This window comes from Mandrillus leucophaeus, unplaced genomic scaffold, assembly GCF_000951045.1.
Source record: "Mandrillus leucophaeus isolate KB7577 unplaced genomic scaffold, Mleu.le_1.0 Scaffold144, whole genome shotgun sequence".
Classification (NCBI taxonomy): Eukaryota; Metazoa; Chordata; class Mammalia; order Primates; family Cercopithecidae; genus Mandrillus; species Mandrillus leucophaeus.
The window spans coordinates 40072-58125 of NW_012101410.1; the positions used below are offsets into that span (position 1 = coordinate 40072).

Genomic DNA, 18054 nt, shown 5'->3' on the forward strand with positions numbered 1-18054 from the left:
TTTTAGACAGGGTCTTGCTCTGTCACCCAGGTTGGACTGCAGCAGCATGATCTTGACTCACCTCTGCCTCCTGGGGTCTGACGATCCTCCCACCTCAGCCTTCAGAGTGGCAGAGACTACAGGCTCACACCACCACACCTGGCTAATTTTTCTAATTTTTAATAGAAATGGGGTTTCACTATGTTGCCCAAGCTGGTCTCCAGCTCCTGGGCTCAAGCTATATGCCTGCCTTGGCCTCCCAAGGTGCTGAGATTACAGGTGTAAGCCACCACATGAAATCAAGCCCGGCCATGCTTGATTTTTAATATAAAGCATCATCTCTCTCTCTTTTTACCTGAAAAAAATCCCCTCCCACCCACCTTATATTTCCTAAACAATAAAAAATGAATTTTACCATTTCTGGTCATCAAAGGCATTTTTTTAGATGGCTTACAGTCTTTTAAATTATAGAACACATTTACAACATCCTTGACACTTAAATAACATTTCCAGTGTTCTTTTTTTCTTTTTTAATTATATTTCTAAAGATAGCTAAGGGAACAATTTCAAGTAGTTCCTCTGTACTTTTAGATGTAAGTTGTTTCAATCTCCTTGTATTCCTGAGAATTAAGAGACTCGCAGTTTGCCATGTCCTATCATGTTAGCTTATTTTGTAGGGAAATCTAATCTGGCACCTTTCAATTAACTTCTTTACCTCTCTAATCTAAAAACAGATGGAATACTTTCTGTAGCAAGAAGGCATGATTACTATCTGTGGATTGCCTTGACTTCCTCAACTGTGTCTTCTGTCATTTCAAAATTTACTAAAAGACCTCTAATAAAAGTAGGAAAGCACAGACAGAAAGAAGGTGATGGTGTTGAAAAATAATTTACCCCTAGTCGTGAGCTTGGCAGCTCTTCGAGGGATCACAATGGTGTATCTCATCTGGACCTAGAGGTCCCGAAGGAGGAGATAAGTGGAGGTGTTTTGTACCCTGGAGCTTAGTCATTCTCCTCAGTGACTCCAGTGCAAGCTATTTTGGAGGAAGATAAAGAGGAAAGGAGACAAGAAGTGGAAAAGAAAAAAGTCTCTGCCTTCATACATGCTTCTGTTCACTACGTTTATACTACTTTTTTTTCCTTTGAAAAATTTTTTCTTTGAATTTTTTTTCTTTGAATGATTCGATTTTTTTAAATTACGTGGTCATGACGTATGTTAGGTAACAAAAAGAAAAATAAATAATGATTCCAATTTTGTTAAGTATATGTATAGAAAAAAGGAAAGTAAGCAAATCGATCAGTTATCTCTGGGTGATAATATAATGAATAATCTTTATCACCTTCATACTATATTCTTTATATTTTATTCTCTAAAACTTTCCGTTAAGCCTGAGTAAGTTTTTGTATCAGAGTTTTAAAATACATTTTAAAAGGAAATGGCAACTAATTCAGCTACAGCTTTTTTATAACATCGTATATGAAAGTTCCTATATAGTAAATGTATTTGGAAATGTAATGCATTTGGAATAATTCTTCAGTAAAGATGCATCTTTTTAAGTGACTTTATTAGTCTCCATTTTGCATTTTTAAATATATAACTATGCAGGGCTTCACATTTTCCCCTTCACTTTTGCTAGCTGTCAGTCATCACCTCTACCTTGAAACAAGTCTATGACCAGTGGGATTTGTAGATAATTATCATTAACTGATTGAGTGGATTCAGCAGTGTGCCTGTTGTAATTAAGTGTTTGGATATGCAAATAGATGAAGAATAGATAAAAGAGAAGGTACTGATTGGGCTGTTAAATTCACAATACGATGGTTGATGGTGACAAGTAACAGCATGATGTCCTTTTGAAGATACTATATTATTTCTTGAATACCTTTTCAACTAAGTTACTGTTATTTGAAATTCCACTTAATGCCAACCCTGGCCTCTCAACATTTCATTCCAATCTCATTGTTTTTGAAAGGCTCAGGGTTATATTGGCACTTTTTTCATTACTGCCCTTAACTGACCATTTCCTCTTTTCTTTCCTACAACAGATTGCAGATTGAGCTTAACCAAGAAGTTCGTAGGCTAATCAAGGCTGGCTTGACCTACAAAAGAAGAGAGTTCAGCCTGCCCACTTGGGCTTGTGTTGACACGGCTGATAACTTGCCATCACCTGTTGCCAGTGTGGAAAAATTCTCCCTGTTGAATTTTTTGCACATGGAGGACAGCAGCAAAGAGGGCAACACAGGCTGATAAGACCCAAGACAGCAGGGAGATTATTTTACCATACGCCTTCAGGACGTTCCCTCTAGCTAGAGTTCTGGACTTCCGCAGAACCCGGTCCAGTCATTTTGATTTTGCTATCTGTTTATTTTTTTTTTCTTTTTCTTTTTCCCACTACATTGTATTTTATTTCTGTACTTCAGAAATGGGCCTACAGACCACAAAGTGGCCCAGCCATGGGGCTTTTTTCCTGAAGTCTTGGCTTATCATTTCCCTGGGGCTCTACTCACAGGTGTCCAAACTCCTGGCCTGCCCTAGTGTGTGCCGCTGCGACAGGAACTTTGTCTACTGTAACGAGCGAAGCTTGACCTCAGTGCCTCTTGGGATCCCGGAGGGCGTAACCGTACTCTACCTCCACAACAACCAAATTAATAATGCTGGATTTCCTGCAGAACTGCACAATGTACAGTCGGTGCACACGGTCTACCTGTACGGCAACCAACTGGACGAATTCCCCATGAACCTTCCCAAGAATGTCAGAGTTCTCCATTTGCAGGAAAACAATATTCAGACCATTTCACGGGTTGCTCTTGCCCAGCTCTTAAAGCTTGAAGAGCTGCACCTGGATGACAACTCCATATCCACAGTGGGGGTGGAAGACGGGGCCTTCCGGGAGGCCATTAGCCTCAAATTGTTGTTTTTGTCTAAGAATCACCTGAGCAGTGTGCCTGTGGGGCTTCCTGTGGACTTGCAAGAGCTGAGGGTGGATGAAAATCGAATTGCTGTCATATCCGACATGGCCTTCCAGAATCTCACGAGCTTGGAGCGTCTTATTGTGGACGGGAACCTCCTGACCAACAAGGGTATCGCCGACGGCACCTTCAGCCATCTCACCAAGCTCAAGGAATTTTCAATCGTCCGTAATTCGCTGTCCCACCCTCCTCCCGATCTGCCAGGTACACATCTGATCAGGCTCTATTTGCAGGACAACCAGATAAACCACATTCCTTTGACAGCCTTCTCAAATCTGCGTAAGCTGGAACGGCTGGATATATCCAACAACCAACTGCGGATGCTGACTCAAGGGGTGTTTGATAATCTCTCCAACCTGAAGCAGCTCACTGCGCGGAATAACCCTTGGTTTTGTGACTGCAGTATCAAATGGGTCACGGAATGGCTCAAATACATCCCTTCATCTCTCAACGTGCGGGGTTTCATGTGCCAAGGTCCTGAACAAGTCCGGGGGATGGCCGTCAGGGAATTAAATATGAATCTTTTGTCCTGTCCCACCACCACCCCCGGCCTGCCTCTCTTCACCCCAGCCCCAAGTACAGCTTCTCCGACCACTCAGCCTCCCACCCTCTCTATTCCAAACCCTAGCAGAAGCCACACGCCTGCAACTCCTACCACATCGAAACTTCCCACGATTCCTGACTGGGATGGCAGAGAAAGAGTGACCCCACCTATTTCTGAACGGATCCAGCTCTCTATCCATTTTGTGAATGATACTTCCATTCAAGTCAGCTGGCTCTCTCTCTTCACCGTGATGGCATACAAACTCACATGGGTGAAAATGGGCCACAGTTTAGTAGGGGGCATCGTTCAGGAGCGCATAGTCAGCGGTGAGAAGCAACACCTGAGCCTGGTTAACCTAGAGCCCCGATCCACCTATCGGATTTGTTTAGTGCCACTGGATGCTTTTAACTACCGCGCGGTAGAAGACACCATTTGTTCAGAGGCCACCACTCACGCCTCCTATCTGAACAACGGCAGCAACACAGCATCCAGTCACGAGCAGACGACGTCCCACAGCATGGGCTCCCCCTTTCTGCTGGCCGGCTTGATCGGGGGCGCGGTGATATTTGTGCTCGTGGTCTTGCTCAGCGTCTTTTGCTGGCACATGCACAAAAAGGGGCGCTACACCTCCCAGAAGTGGAAATACAACCGGGGCCGGCGGAAAGATGATTATTGCGAGGCAGGCACCAAGAAGGACAACTCCATCCTGGAGATGACAGAAACCAGTTTTCAGATCGTCTCCTTAAATAACGATCAGCTCCTTAAAGGAGATTTCAGACTGCAGCCCATTTACACCCCAAATGGGGGCATTAACTACACAGACTGCCATATCCCCAACAACATGCGATACTGCAACAGCAGCGTGCCAGACCTAGAGCACTGCCATACGTGACAGCCAGAGGCCCAGCGTTATCAAGGCGGACAGTTAGACTCTTGAGAACACACTCGTGTGTGCACGTAAAGACACGCAGATTACATTTGATAAATGTTACACAGATGCATTTGTGCATTTGAATACTCTGTAATTTATACGGTGTACTATATAATGGGATTTTAAAAAAGTGCTGTCTTTTCTATTTCAAGTTAATTACAAACAGTTTTGTAACTCTTTGCTTTTTAAAACTTAAAAAAAAAAGTTGCTGAAGTACTGTACAGGGTTGTACAATGAGAACCCAATGCCAAGGCAAAAAGAACGAGTGATTCTTTCTTAGGATACACATCAACCACTTCGCTGTTGAAGCTGTCAGAATAAATTCCTGGTGGTCAGATGAAAGGGCAGATTAAATGGACTCATCAGGGTAAGAGGAATAATATGGGTGAAACAAGAAATGGCCCAGAGAGTTTCACACTATTCCTATACCTCCAGGTCTGGAAGACAGGTAAAAAAATTCTATAATGTAAGAATGGAGGTAGTTACCCTGATTTGACCCAGTGCGGGAAATGCTGAAAGCACCAGGAGGAAGCTAGTTCCCGTGAGATAAGTTAACCTGGCCTGACAGAATCAAGAAAATTGAGATGAGATTTGAAAAGACCTGAAAATGCAGGGGTTGGCTTTCCGACTGGGAACTTAAAAATCACTCTTCATGCTTCCCTGGTCCTAAGTGATAACAGAGTTAGAGACTTGAGTCTGATTTCAGTCATCTTCAGGGACCGGTCTGATGTTGTAGCAAGAAAACTCCCTTTAAAAGTGTTACTGTTCAAATCGTATGTCAGGTTGAATCACATTCAACAGAGATATATTCTAGAATAATTTTTTAGAAGAGGCTAATAAAATTAAGGGAAGAATTATATTGAATGGAATTATTTTTGATAATGAGAATTATTTGGGTAGATTCACTGAGGCTATGTCAACATGATATTTAGACCAACAGGTGATCAATGTTTTGAAAATACAACAATGACTTATTTAAAAATTACCCTTACTGCTATTTAGACAAAAACAACTGGTCAGTGGTTCTGTTATGTCAGCTGACTTTGTTAGTATCATGTTGAAATAGCTTGAAGTAATATCTTTTATCCCCTTGCAAATTCTTGTCTTCCAATCATCTCCCATATATTTTCATAATTAGTTGTTTATAACACCTTCGTTTTTCTCCCTCTCCTCAGTATTTCAAAGAAAATTATGGATGCCAATCTTGGCTGCACAAAATATCCATATGTACTTATACATTTTTAAATGCATACTAATTTTCACTGCTAATAATTCTGTAAGGACACATCAAAGCTGGCCAAAATAATTAATTTTTTAAAAAGCGACACCTGGTTTCCACCTTGTACTGACTTTGATCCTGTTCCACTCTTGAAATTTTATTTGTTCCTTTTCCGTCGTGGATGTTCCTCTACTTTGGCAGTTGCGGAGGGATCATCAATCTTCTGTTAGTAGGACAACGCATGAAAAACAAACAAGTCAGAGAGTAAAGGCTTGTTCCCCTAATCCTGGCAGAGCAGGGCATAGAAAAGAGAGGGATGTCCTTGCTTAATTCTAGATACTTTTGAGGCAACATCTTCATAAAACACATAGTTTAATCTTTGCCGTCCTTAGACAGAGAAGGGCTATGGATCACATACATTATCAAAAACTACTCCCTTGGAAAAAAAAAATCTTTTTAAAATCAAATTTAAACATTTCACTCTGTGATGCATATTTCTTTTACCACTGGCCATTATTATAAGGACCCATGAAGTAAATGTCACCATCATCTTACTTGCTCTCTCTCTCTCAGCAAAATAAAACTGTGATGTGTCTTCTTTGTAAAAGTTTAGGTATAAAATGCTATGCAACTTTTTCTTTATAGTAAGAGCTTTATTTTCTTTAATAATATAGCCCAACTTATATGTTTTAATCTCCCTTCTCCCTCAGAATAAGCAGAAAATATAACTGCAGCTGTATGTTAGACACAAGAATTGAAACTGTGCAGTCAGTAGAGCTGAACTTAGCTATGAATTAATTTAAATTAATTCTAAAGTGACTCTGGTTTCCATTTTAGTCTATTAGCTAGAGGGTTTTGGCTGTTGCTTTTTTTAAAGTTAGGTCCACGCAGTGAAGGGAAAAGAGTGTGAAGGTGATCAGTGTAGCACTAAGACATCTAAAGTCAAGACAATAACATGGGGGCTTTGTGTACTTAGCTGGGTAATTCCCTTCTACTGTCCTCTTCCCCTTGGCTGTGTAGATAAAATTGTGCATTCAAATGATGGTACTTTGACTTTTGAGGGTTTTTATTTCTGTTATTCACCAAATGATCATTCTCATTTATGTATATTGTGTGTTTAACCCCCAGTGGGATTTCTGGCTGCTGACATCGCTTTGGGCCAGGAAAAACAAGGATGAAGAGGTTCCTGTCATTTCTTATGGAGTTCACAGAATTATTTGGGGCTTAAGTAGTACAATGGAGACAGTCACGTGCAATGCTTAAGGTGGTCTGACGGGGTCCCTTTTGCTGGAGGTGTTCCTGAAGAGATTGAACCTAGTAACAGGCTTTATTTTCATCTTGTGTACAACATGACAAAGACTGCTAAGATTAAAATCCGTCTCCCATTTGTTGCAGCCTCACCTACACCAGGATAGAAAGCACATGATGGAATCTGTGATGTCTAATGTGTCTTATGAAAATAGCCAAACAACTGTCCCTGGCGATTCTGCTTTGATTGGCATTTTTAGTCATGGGAATGTATTTTTGCAGAAATACCTGCTTTGTGTTTGGGCCTGTCTTGCTGTCATTATGATGTATTTTGAGATGATGAGTCAAGAGTCAAGGTTGGGAGTACAGGCCAAGACCATGGAAAAAAATCCATGCTCGCTGGCCAATAAAGAGCTTGATGCTGCCTGGCCAAATAAGGTGATTCAGATAGAATCTGATCCCGTTCAGAGCTCGGTAACTGTCACTGTACAGAAGACATTGAAAAGGAAGTGGCATAGTCATGATCACAAGGATATATTGACAGTTATCTATAGCCAGGGTAGTTGTTAATACCTGCTTGTTTGGGGAGATATGTTTGATTATAGAGACACTCTGGGCTACCCTCAAACACCATCAGATGCAATTAGCAGCCCACGGCATGGGACAATCGCAGGCAGCTACGAGGATTGTATCCCCTGCCTATTTTCCTTGTGTATCAAATGGAAAACATTCTCCCCTGTGAGAAAGAATGCAGTTTCTAATTATCTGGATGTTCGTTGAAAACATATTAGACATTGTCCCTGAGGTTACAAACAAAACCTATAATGTGACCTGTCTGGTAAAAAGTATTAATGAAGTAGCTCATATTACAACTTCATTTTCTACTAGCACCTATCATAATAGTCTTAGTCATTTCACACAAATCAGAACTTCCTTCCCCACCAGGGAGGACAACTTCATGCTGTGATCGAAGCATCCATTCAGAACACGAGGCAATAGTGTAGTCCACAGGGAATGGATGCTTCACTTGATCGCCGGACCTCAGCTGCAGAGGCCATCGCAGCTCTTGAAAAATGAAGTGGTTAATTTCCATTGGTATCTTTGCTTATAGCATTTTTCTCTAACCTATAACAAGGAGACATTACGTTTTACTTTAGAACATGAGAATAGCAGTTTTGCTCACGATTTACCATTCCAGCTGCAGGGGAAAGCAAAGCAGAAAGCAGTGCCCCAAACGGAAAAAAGATACTTACACAGAACAAAACAGTTCTTGGTCTTTTTCTTGGTCTTGTCAAACCCTGCCTGATGCTCTTTCTAAAGTCAAAATACGAATGCTAAGAAGGCATAACCTACATCCTTCTCTGATTTCTTCAGCAGGGTCAAAAGACAGTTACCAGCAATGGGGAATGCTTGTCACTGTGGAGAAAGAGTTTTGTACATCTCTGGTACCGTTGTTATAACAAATCAGATTTTCTTACTCTAGTTTTTTGTTTTCTAGCTACACACCCACCGGAAGAGCACAAAGGAAGGCCATCGCAACAAGCATTTTAAAATTAATATCAAACATGCACATGCGTGGACACACACACACACACACACACACACACAGGGGCATTTGTAAAGGTGTCCCTGGATTGTAAGATTTATAACCGTTTAAGGCAAGGTGAAGGCATTGCCAACTGTGTGTCCCTCATAGGACTAGTGTATATTCACTGAAAGTTAACCTGATGATTTGTTATTGTTTGAACCATATGCTGATTTGCTTCTGGTTTCTGTTTAGTGTGTTCTCTCTGACAAGGGGCTGGAAGATTCTGCATCACACATCCTCTGAGACCTACCATGTCGCACACTTTGTTAATGACAAACTTCACTCTACACTATACAGTACCTTGTTGATATATTCAGTAAAGTCTTATTTTAAAAGAAAACCACATTGTGTTTATCTGAGTAAGTTCATTGGGATACAGTCAATACTTGTGCTGTTAATGTAGAATAAATGATGCAGGAGGGCAGGAATAAAGGAAGTAATAGGATTTTTGTATTCTCCTATCATGAAGATGACTTGCATTTCTAAAGGCCATTTGATCCTTTTTGTATGAGGAGTTTATATGAAATCCTCATGTTCTTTTAAATTTCCTAACTAAATTGTGTGTTCCTATGAATACACACATACACAGAGCATCTTATTTCATATTGGTGAAATCTATGTTGTTTAGGATATAGATAATGACATTGTACTTATCAGAATAGTCTTTTCCTCTATTCAAAATAGATGCTATTGGCTTTATTTTTTGTTTTTTAATTTTGTTTAAACAAGGTGTCACCATGTTGCCCAGGCTGGTCTCAAACTCCTGGATGCAAGCAATCATCTCGCCTCCATCACCCAAAGTGCTGGGATTACAGGCATAGGACACCATGCCCAGCCACACTGTTGTTTTTAAATGTCAGTTTTCTTTAAGAATTCTCATAGTACTTTTCTGCTTCAGAGTTTATAGCACATCCATCCATCCTTTCAGTAGGCACTCATGGAAATGTAAGTCCATGCTCAAGTTCTGTTCTGATTAGTCTCATGATTTTTCAGAACCCCTTTTGCTAATCCCTCTTGGCCATTTTATTAATAATGTGTTTGACAGAGATTGAATCAGGAAACGTGACATTTCAGTTAACTAGTATTACCTGTTTGTAGAATCTCTGTTGGAACATCGACTGTGAAAGACAGTGCTAACAGGTAATTCATATTACGTTTGGGGAATTAATGTAAAGTAACATCCATGCTATTCTTGGTTTGCCAAGAGTTACAGACCTTATTCTGTGCAGACTAAACCATTAGTCAAAAAATACCGTTCATTCGAAAATAATTTATTAGTGTCTTCCTACTCTGTTCCAAACAGTAGGCTGAGTTCAGAGGCCTCACAGAATAAGGAAATGCGTTCTTAGCCAAATCAGGCAAATCTCCCTCACTATGTCCCTGAAGAAATCTCTTCATCTGATATATTTACTATTCATCTCCTTTGTATAGCACTATGTTAGGGTCTTCTGGGGATTCAGAGAAAAATGTCTGGGAGCCATTAAGGAACTCAGATCAGGTAATAAACACTTTTTCTAATGCATTCCAGTGTGTCAGAGACTGTGTAATTACTTTATACTACTTCGTTAAACTGACAGAACATCTAAGGTGACAAAAGAGATGTTTCCACCTGTTGGTAAGGTTGATGCACCTGTCATATGTTAGATGTTCTTGGTTTTTAATAGATGCAGCAATGAGAGAGTACATTGATAAAGTCAGAACTTAATTTGAATTAAATTTTCAAGTTTCCAAAAAGTATTTGAAAACTTTGAAATTGTATTTGGTGATTACACATGCAGCCGTTTAAATTTTTATTGAGCATCTCAATGGAAATCAATCTAAAGGAGTAATAATGACACCTGACAATTACTAACAACCTTTGTTTATGTAAGACCTTGTGCAAACTGTGTGATAACATATGTTTGCACTTTGTCTTTAAAATAACCCTGTAAGGTGCATTATTTTAATTTTTAGATCTTAAAACTTAGCTTCAAGAGAAATTAAGTGATTAGTCTATAGCTACAAATCCTATAAATGGCAGAGTCAGGAATTACCCCTGAGCATGACTCCATAAACTCTTAATTGTTTTCCTGCCTCTTAATAAATTGACCATCCTTGAGACTGACTAGCCTTCAGATTTTTCATGATGGAGCTATCACAACTTCTCAGTGGATGCATATATTATTATGGCAAATCAAGGGAAAATTTTGGAAACCTCAAAATTCCTGTCTTTTAAAGCCCTTGGTCATCCATTCCTACTTTTTATAAAAATTCTTTTTGTGATTATTTGATGGCTGCACACTTATCTGATTTGAAAGTTTCAGATGGAATCAAGATATGTCTATACCCATAGGGTGAGCTCAAAGAGCCGTTAAAAGGTCTTGAGTTGGGTTATTTTTAGTAATGAATTTGTTTCATACTTGAGATGTTGCTCTAAGTATTTTGTAGATTCCGCTGAAAAAGCACATATGTCACAATCTATTAGGGCATTAGTAAACTGGCTTCTGAATTTATGCTCTTATTTTTTTTCCATAACATAGATAAAAATGTGTGCTTTAGGGGATATTATATAAGCTTTATTTTCATTGGCTCTGCTGAAAGTTAAGGATACAAAAGTTTTTAATGGTAATACCCCAAACTATATGTCATTTTAGCACACACATACCAACTGGTGATCATACCTGTCTATTTTTGTTTTGTTTTGTTTTGATATGAAGTCTAAACTAGACGAAAACCTCAATATATCCTTAGGGGAATTCTTATTATTTCAATGACATAATAAACCTCCGTATTGGGTCACTCTTTTCTTAATATAAAACTATGCTGGCTCAGAAAGTCTTCTAAACTCCCTAGTTGGGATACGATGGGCCTTTGTTGATTTGGTTTTGATTTCATTCAGCAAATATTTACGGAGGCCTAGTAAGTTCTGGTACTGAATAAGAATGTTTTCCAGGAGAGTTAAATTTTGCACATCAAAAGTCTTTCTGGGAAGCTGCTGGTTTTTAACACTCTTTCTGGGCCTGGACTCTTTCTGCCTCTTTGCTTTCTTTGAGCACTCACACCACTGTATTTAAATAATCAGCCTAGGATTCTGCTAGTTCCAGCACTAGAGTGGTCTCAACTGTTTTCTCCTCTCGGTTCCCCGACTCTGACTTGGTTAACACCCTTCCTTTAGTCTTTTTCTAATTTAGCCTTTCCAACACATTGAAGGACAAGTGGTAATCATAATCTATAAGGAATGGTACTGTAGTGCTTGCAAAATATGCATTTTTATTGCTTGCAAGATAGAATTCAAACTCTTTGTGTGACATATGTGTCCTACTGCACGTTGCTCCAACATTCCTTACCAATATTGTCTCCTCCATTACATGCTGTAGATTATATATATATGTATGTGTGTATATATATACACATATATATGTGTGTGTGTATATATATGTGTGTCCATATATATATATGTGTGTGTGTATATATACATATGAATGACATGAGCAAACAAAATGCTTTCAGTTTATCTTCCTGGGATCTCAAGCTCCTTCAGACCACTGTATATTTGCTGAAGGTCTTTCATCCTATGACATTCCCCTTTGCCTGATGATATATTTATCCTTTAAGATGCCAGTCAAATTCCTCTCTTCCAAAGCTCCTGGAATCACACCTGCCAATTATCTGACCCCTCTGTGCAGTTAATACAACTTTAAAATACTTTTATTTTTAGCACCTATATATTGCAATTTTTTGTGAGTCTGCTTCATGCCTATACACTAGGGTCCCTGGAGAGAGACAGAACGTATTCTGTAAATTGTTGTACGTCATCCAGCATTGAGAGCCATGCCCAGGCCCTGGTAGGTACCCAGCTACAGGGGAAGAGCCACTCTGTCAGTAGCTTATGGCCAGATGGCTTTTTTTTTTTTTAAGCCCCAGAAAGAGCTGCAGAGTTCTGACTTATGCAACATTAGCCTTGCTCAAACACCACAGTATGCATTTTACAAGAAAAAACAAACATACATATTTTCTTTAAAATCTCTTGATTCTTCATTAACATTTTTAAAAGAAATGTTTTTATGATTATTTGGTGGCCATGCATCTGATTTGAAAGCTTTAGATGAAATCAGTATATGTCTACATTCATAGGGTATGCTGAGAGAACAATTAAAATGACTTGAATAACATCTTTTTATTTTTTCTTTTTTTGAGTTGAAATCTCACTCTCTCACCAGGCTGGAGTGCAGTGGCACGATCTTGGCTCACTGCAACCTCTGCCTCCTGGGTTCAAGTGATTCTCCTGCCTCAGCCTCCTAAGTAACTGGGACTATAGGTGTGCGCCACCATGCCAGGCTAATTTTTTGTACTTTTAGTAGAGACGGATTTTGCCATGTTGGTCAGGCTGGTCTCGAACTCCTGATCTCAGGTGATATGCCCATCTAGGCCTTCCAAAGTGCTGGGATTACAGGTGTGAGCCACTGTGCCAGGCCAAGAATATCCTTTTTATATATTGCAGACAAACTCAAAACTGAATCAGCTTACAGAAAAGCATACAAAAAGGTATCTTTAAAAATCACCTTAAGGCCAGGCACGGTGGCTCACGCTTGTAATCCTAGCACTTTGGGAGGCCGAGGCGGGCAGATCACAACGTCAAGAAATGGAGACCATCCTGGCCAACATGGTGAAACCCCATCTCTACTAAAACTACAAAAAATTAGCCGGGCTTGGTGGTGCATGCCTGTAGTCCCAGCTACTCAGGAGGCTGAGGCAGGAGAACTGCTTGAACCCAGGTGGCGGAGGTTGCAGTGAGCTGAGAGCGTGCCATTGCACTGCAACCTGGAGACAGAGTGAGACTCATTAAAAAAAAAAAAAAAAATTCACCTTGCAACAAAATATCACCATCATGAAAAGTCCACAAAGCACAAGTAGACACCAAGTTAAACATTTTGACAGTTTGCTAGTCAAAATGAATTCTTTGCATGTGAAAAGCAGAGAGAGAGATTTTTTTTTTCATCAGCAAAATCGAAAGAGACAGTCATTATTCACTATGTCATATCCCATATAAAAATATAGCATATATCATTTAAAGGTTCATGTCGTGTTATCTTGGTTATTGCCATGAGAATAAATAGTCTTTCCTAGAAATGATATGCTCCTAAAGAAGAAGGGAGTGGAGAGTGGTAGTTATTAAGAAATCAGTTTGAAATCAAGCTGACTTATTTTGGAATCCTGCTTCAACCACTGACCTGCCAACTGACCTTGGCAATAACTTGCACTTTATGGTTATCAGTGTAATTTTCCTAAAATGGAGACGATGGTGTCTAACACATATGGTGGTTGTCAGAATTAAAGGCATGTATAGTAGTTGACACAGTATCTGGTACTGAGTATACATTGAATAAATGACATATTATTGACATGTTATTTTCATGCAGATGTAATTCACAAGCACATGGTGACAAATTGCCACCTTTTTATGATGAAAACCAAATTTCTCGAGTATTAAGATCAGAATTACATGTAGAGATGATCTATTTAAAGGTAATTAGCACACAGAATTCCTCATAACACTCAATAATTTGCACAGCCATTGTAAAGATGAGTCTGTCAGGAAGGTTTTCATTATTTTCTATTCTTTCTGGGGGAAATAGTTGAGAAGATGAAGTGCCATGGGCTAACGCGCAACCATGGCAGGCCTTTTTTCTCGTGGTGAGTGGGATCATTGAACAACATTGTTGAACAGAAAGAGAACAGACTTCTTTATGATGTAGCATATATTCTATCTGGTAGAGTACATGTAGGTGTGGTTATTGCTGAAAATTAATTCAGAATATGTGGGTGTCAAAAGAGCCCCAGGAACAAGCATTCAGAAGGCATTGAAAATCAAAATGCTAAAAACAAAATCAAGATAAGCTGAGCACAGTGGCTCATGCCTATAATCACAGCACTTTGGGAGGCCAAGATGGGAGGATTGCTTGAGGTCAGAATTTCCAGACCAGCCTGGGCAATGCAGTGAGAACCCATCTCTATAAAAATAAAATAAACTAAAATTAGCCCAGGTGTGGTGGCATGTGCCTATAATCCCAGCTACTTGGGAGGCTGAAGCAGGAGGGTCACTTGAGCCCAGGAGATCAAGGTGACATTGAGCTCTGATTGTGCCACTGCACTCTAGCTTAGGCAACTGAGCAAGACCCTGTCTAAAAAAAAAAAAAAAAGTAATACATTTCTGATGTTCTGTTTCAGAAATCTATAGTTTTAAGTAAGACACAGTTTTATCTGATTCTAGTACACCACCAATTATGGCATCTAAATCCACACTTGGTTTGCTGATGGTGGGGATGGTAGCAGTCAAATGGAAGAACATTTTAATGTCTCTGCAATGCAGATGCAATCGTCTGCCACCTGTCATGCAGTTACTTTTCACAAGCGATATCATTATTAAGTTTGTAATCTGTTTGTTATTATCAGGCATGCATCCTCTTCAGCTGGGTCATGTTATTTTCTTTCTGTACACTTTGTGGTAGTTAATAGTCTCAAAGCAATTCACTCACTATGGTCTGTATTAGCATTATTTTCCTTTCTATTTATGTCTTTCCTTGCTCAATAAATGCAGAAGTTCAGATATTTGATGATGGGGGAAATACACTTTCTCAGTCCTGGACTGCATGATTTAATTGGTTTCAGGACAGTTATTTGGCAAGTGTCAATGGGTACTGGCATTCCTGTGGTCTACTGCTAATCCCTATTCTGTTTGGAGCACTGTCTGTTTTGATTGGTAGGCCTCAGCTATCCTATTGTTAAATATTTTACAATTATCTGCCCTCATTAGTTGGAATACAGCATGCTTTACTAGTGTATCCAAAGTAAGGAAGAAGCAGGAAGTGAGCTGTTTTGTAATGGAGACCAGTTATATCTAATAGAGAGCGACAGTGTCTCTAAGACCGTAGCGTATTGGATGGGAAGCTATATTACGCAAACATGATGAATCTTTTAAATTCTGAGTCCAGTGCTGTCTACAGCTAAACTGAAACCCTGGCTCATACTTACCTTGGTTCTTCGGCCTGTTTATGCTTCAATTTTTCTCATCTGTACATGGGTTAATAACAATACTCACCTCAACAGTAACCATACTGCACAGTGCCAGACACATATAAAATGCTCAATGAATATCAGTTGCTTTCTGAAAATATATGGAATTAGTGTGCAAAAATTGGGCTACAATAACTCAAACCCCCTTTATATCTTGGGTAAGACCACTTCTCTCTCTGGCTTGTTTCTTATAGTCAAAAGCACAGGAATTTAGTTGATCTCCCAAGTTATTTTGGACCTTAAATTCTGTTTTATGCTTGTTCATTTTCTATGTAGTTTAGATTTAGTTCATTGGACTGATTTGTGTTCTGTGTTCTTTTAAAATTCAGGAAGATGTGTATAGGATAGATAGAGCAAACATAAACACTCAGTTTCATTGACTTGAGTATAAAGACTAACATGTTTCTATTAGTTAAAATAAACTTAAACTTGTTATGTTTGGGAAGCAACCTGCATAACCATTAAAAGCAGGAGTTACAGAATCACAAAGAACTGCGACTTTGTATCTGTGTGATATTATTTAATGTCCCTAAGCCTCAGTTTCCTCATATACGAAATGAGGTACTAATACTTTTAAGGATTTGATGAGATAATTTATGTCGTCTTCACTTCAGTGGTTGGCATATACTAAAATGAATTATGACTGAAAAATTACAAATGAATAGAAATGAATGAATAGAAAGGGAGTGAAAACAGAACTCATTAGTTCAATCACTTCTCCCTCAAAACAAGGAAATGCAAACTATATTTCTGAATAGACTATTTATAAAATACTCTATTTCAGTAAAAATTATCAAAGATATAGTGTCCTACAATACAAATTGTATAAAAAAGTTTCTTAAAATATTAAATATTTTATGTTTTCAAGCCTTTATGTAACAGCTATTAAACCCTAATATTTGACAGAAAAGGAGTTATAAGAATAGCTAGAAAATATTAAATAATAAATGTGGTTTATTTTTGATGGAGTAGAACAGATTTTAACCCTGACCCCTGCCACTTTTATCTGAATCTTGAACAAATGTACAATTATGGTTTAAAAAAAGAAAGATGACAAGTTTTTAGAATAATTAGGAAATTATTCTTTCCCGGACCTTCAATACTTTTATAAAACCACTACTTAGCAGGTAACGATGGAATGTTAATTTAAAAATTTTTAGTCTTTAAAGTGGTTTCCTAAGAATATCTGCCACTGAACACTAGCTCTGTTTCATCACATCATGCACCTGAATACAATCAACATGGCTGTATTAAAGATGTTATATAATATTTATATAATACACATTTCCAATAATTGATAATAGTCTAATGACTGATATTTTAAATTAATGGCTTGTAATTGTGTAATTGGAAAGTGGTCCTTGGGACTCAGATTGAGGTATCATTATCTATTCTTTCATAAGCTGTTATTTATGATTCTCATTAATTAGTTCTTTGTTACGAAATCTTTAAAAGTTCATTAATTCTGTAAAGGGAATTTAATAAAATGCAACCAAATTAGTAAAATAATTATTTTTATAAAGTTAGTATTAAATATTATGCTACCTCTATAAAGGACTAAAATAGTATTTTTTAAAAAATTTATCAAAGTAAATATAATAAAAGTATTTAACGGTATTTGTATCGCAAACATTGAAAATCTGCCTGGCAGTTTAAAGAACATCACTAACATTACTTAAATGTAGGAAAATCAAAGGTGAAGTCATCTGTGGAAAAAAAAAATCATATTCTTGTTAACCTTAACTAATTTTCTAAAGTGACAGAACTTCAAACTTCCAGAGACATGTTTGAAACATTTTATTTCAGTAAATACAGCTGTCACCACTGAAAGAATTATTCCAAAGGAAATCTGTTTTAAAAAGCCAGTATAAACTGAAAAGTAAGCAACAAACCATCTTCAGGAAAAGAAAAAGAAAGGCAAATAAAATATTTATACGAAATTATGAACATTCTTGGCAGGGTGCGGTGGCTCACGCCTGTAATCCCAGCACTTTTGGAGGCTGAGGTGGGTGAATTATTTGAGATCAGGAGTTTGAGACTAGCCTGGCCAACATGGTGAAAGCCGGCCTTTACTAAAAATACAAAAATTAGCTGGGCATGGTGGCAGGCGCCTGTAATCCCAGCTACTCGGGAGGCTGTGGCAGCAGAATTGCTTGAATGTAGGAGGCGGAGGTTGCAGTGAGCTGAGATCACGCCACTGAATTCCAGCCTGTGCAACAGAGCGAGACTTCGTGTCAAAAAAAAAAAAAAAAAAAGGAGACTAACATTCTAACAGGCAAAACAAAACAAAAACAAAAACAAAAACCAGGTTTTACAAAACAATAGTCAAAGTGGGCAAGTAAATAGTGGTGTGACATACATTTTTAGGGAAAAACAAACATGTTTTGTGGAGATAAATGTAAACACATTTTACACGTACAAATCATTTCTGGCATGGGTACAAATTTAACTAATCAAGTGTAATTTATAAATTATAAAAAAAATTTTCATCTAGACCAAGAAGTTATTAAAAGCATTAACAA

General features: G+C 38.4%; 1 protein-coding gene across 1 annotated transcript; it reads left to right on the forward strand.

The window, feature by feature from the left end:
* Positions 1–2028: 2028 nt before the first annotated feature.
* FLRT2 (fibronectin leucine rich transmembrane protein 2) lies at positions 2029–8822 on the forward strand. Its single transcript, XM_011974278.1, has 2 exons — positions 2029–4791; positions 6772–8822. The coding sequence occupies exon 1, from the start codon at positions 2403–2405 to the stop codon at positions 4383–4385; it is 1983 nt and encodes a 660-aa protein (XP_011829668.1). The 5' UTR covers positions 2029–2402; the 3' UTR covers positions 4386–4791; positions 6772–8822.
* The last annotated feature ends 9232 nt before the right edge of the window (positions 8823–18054 follow it).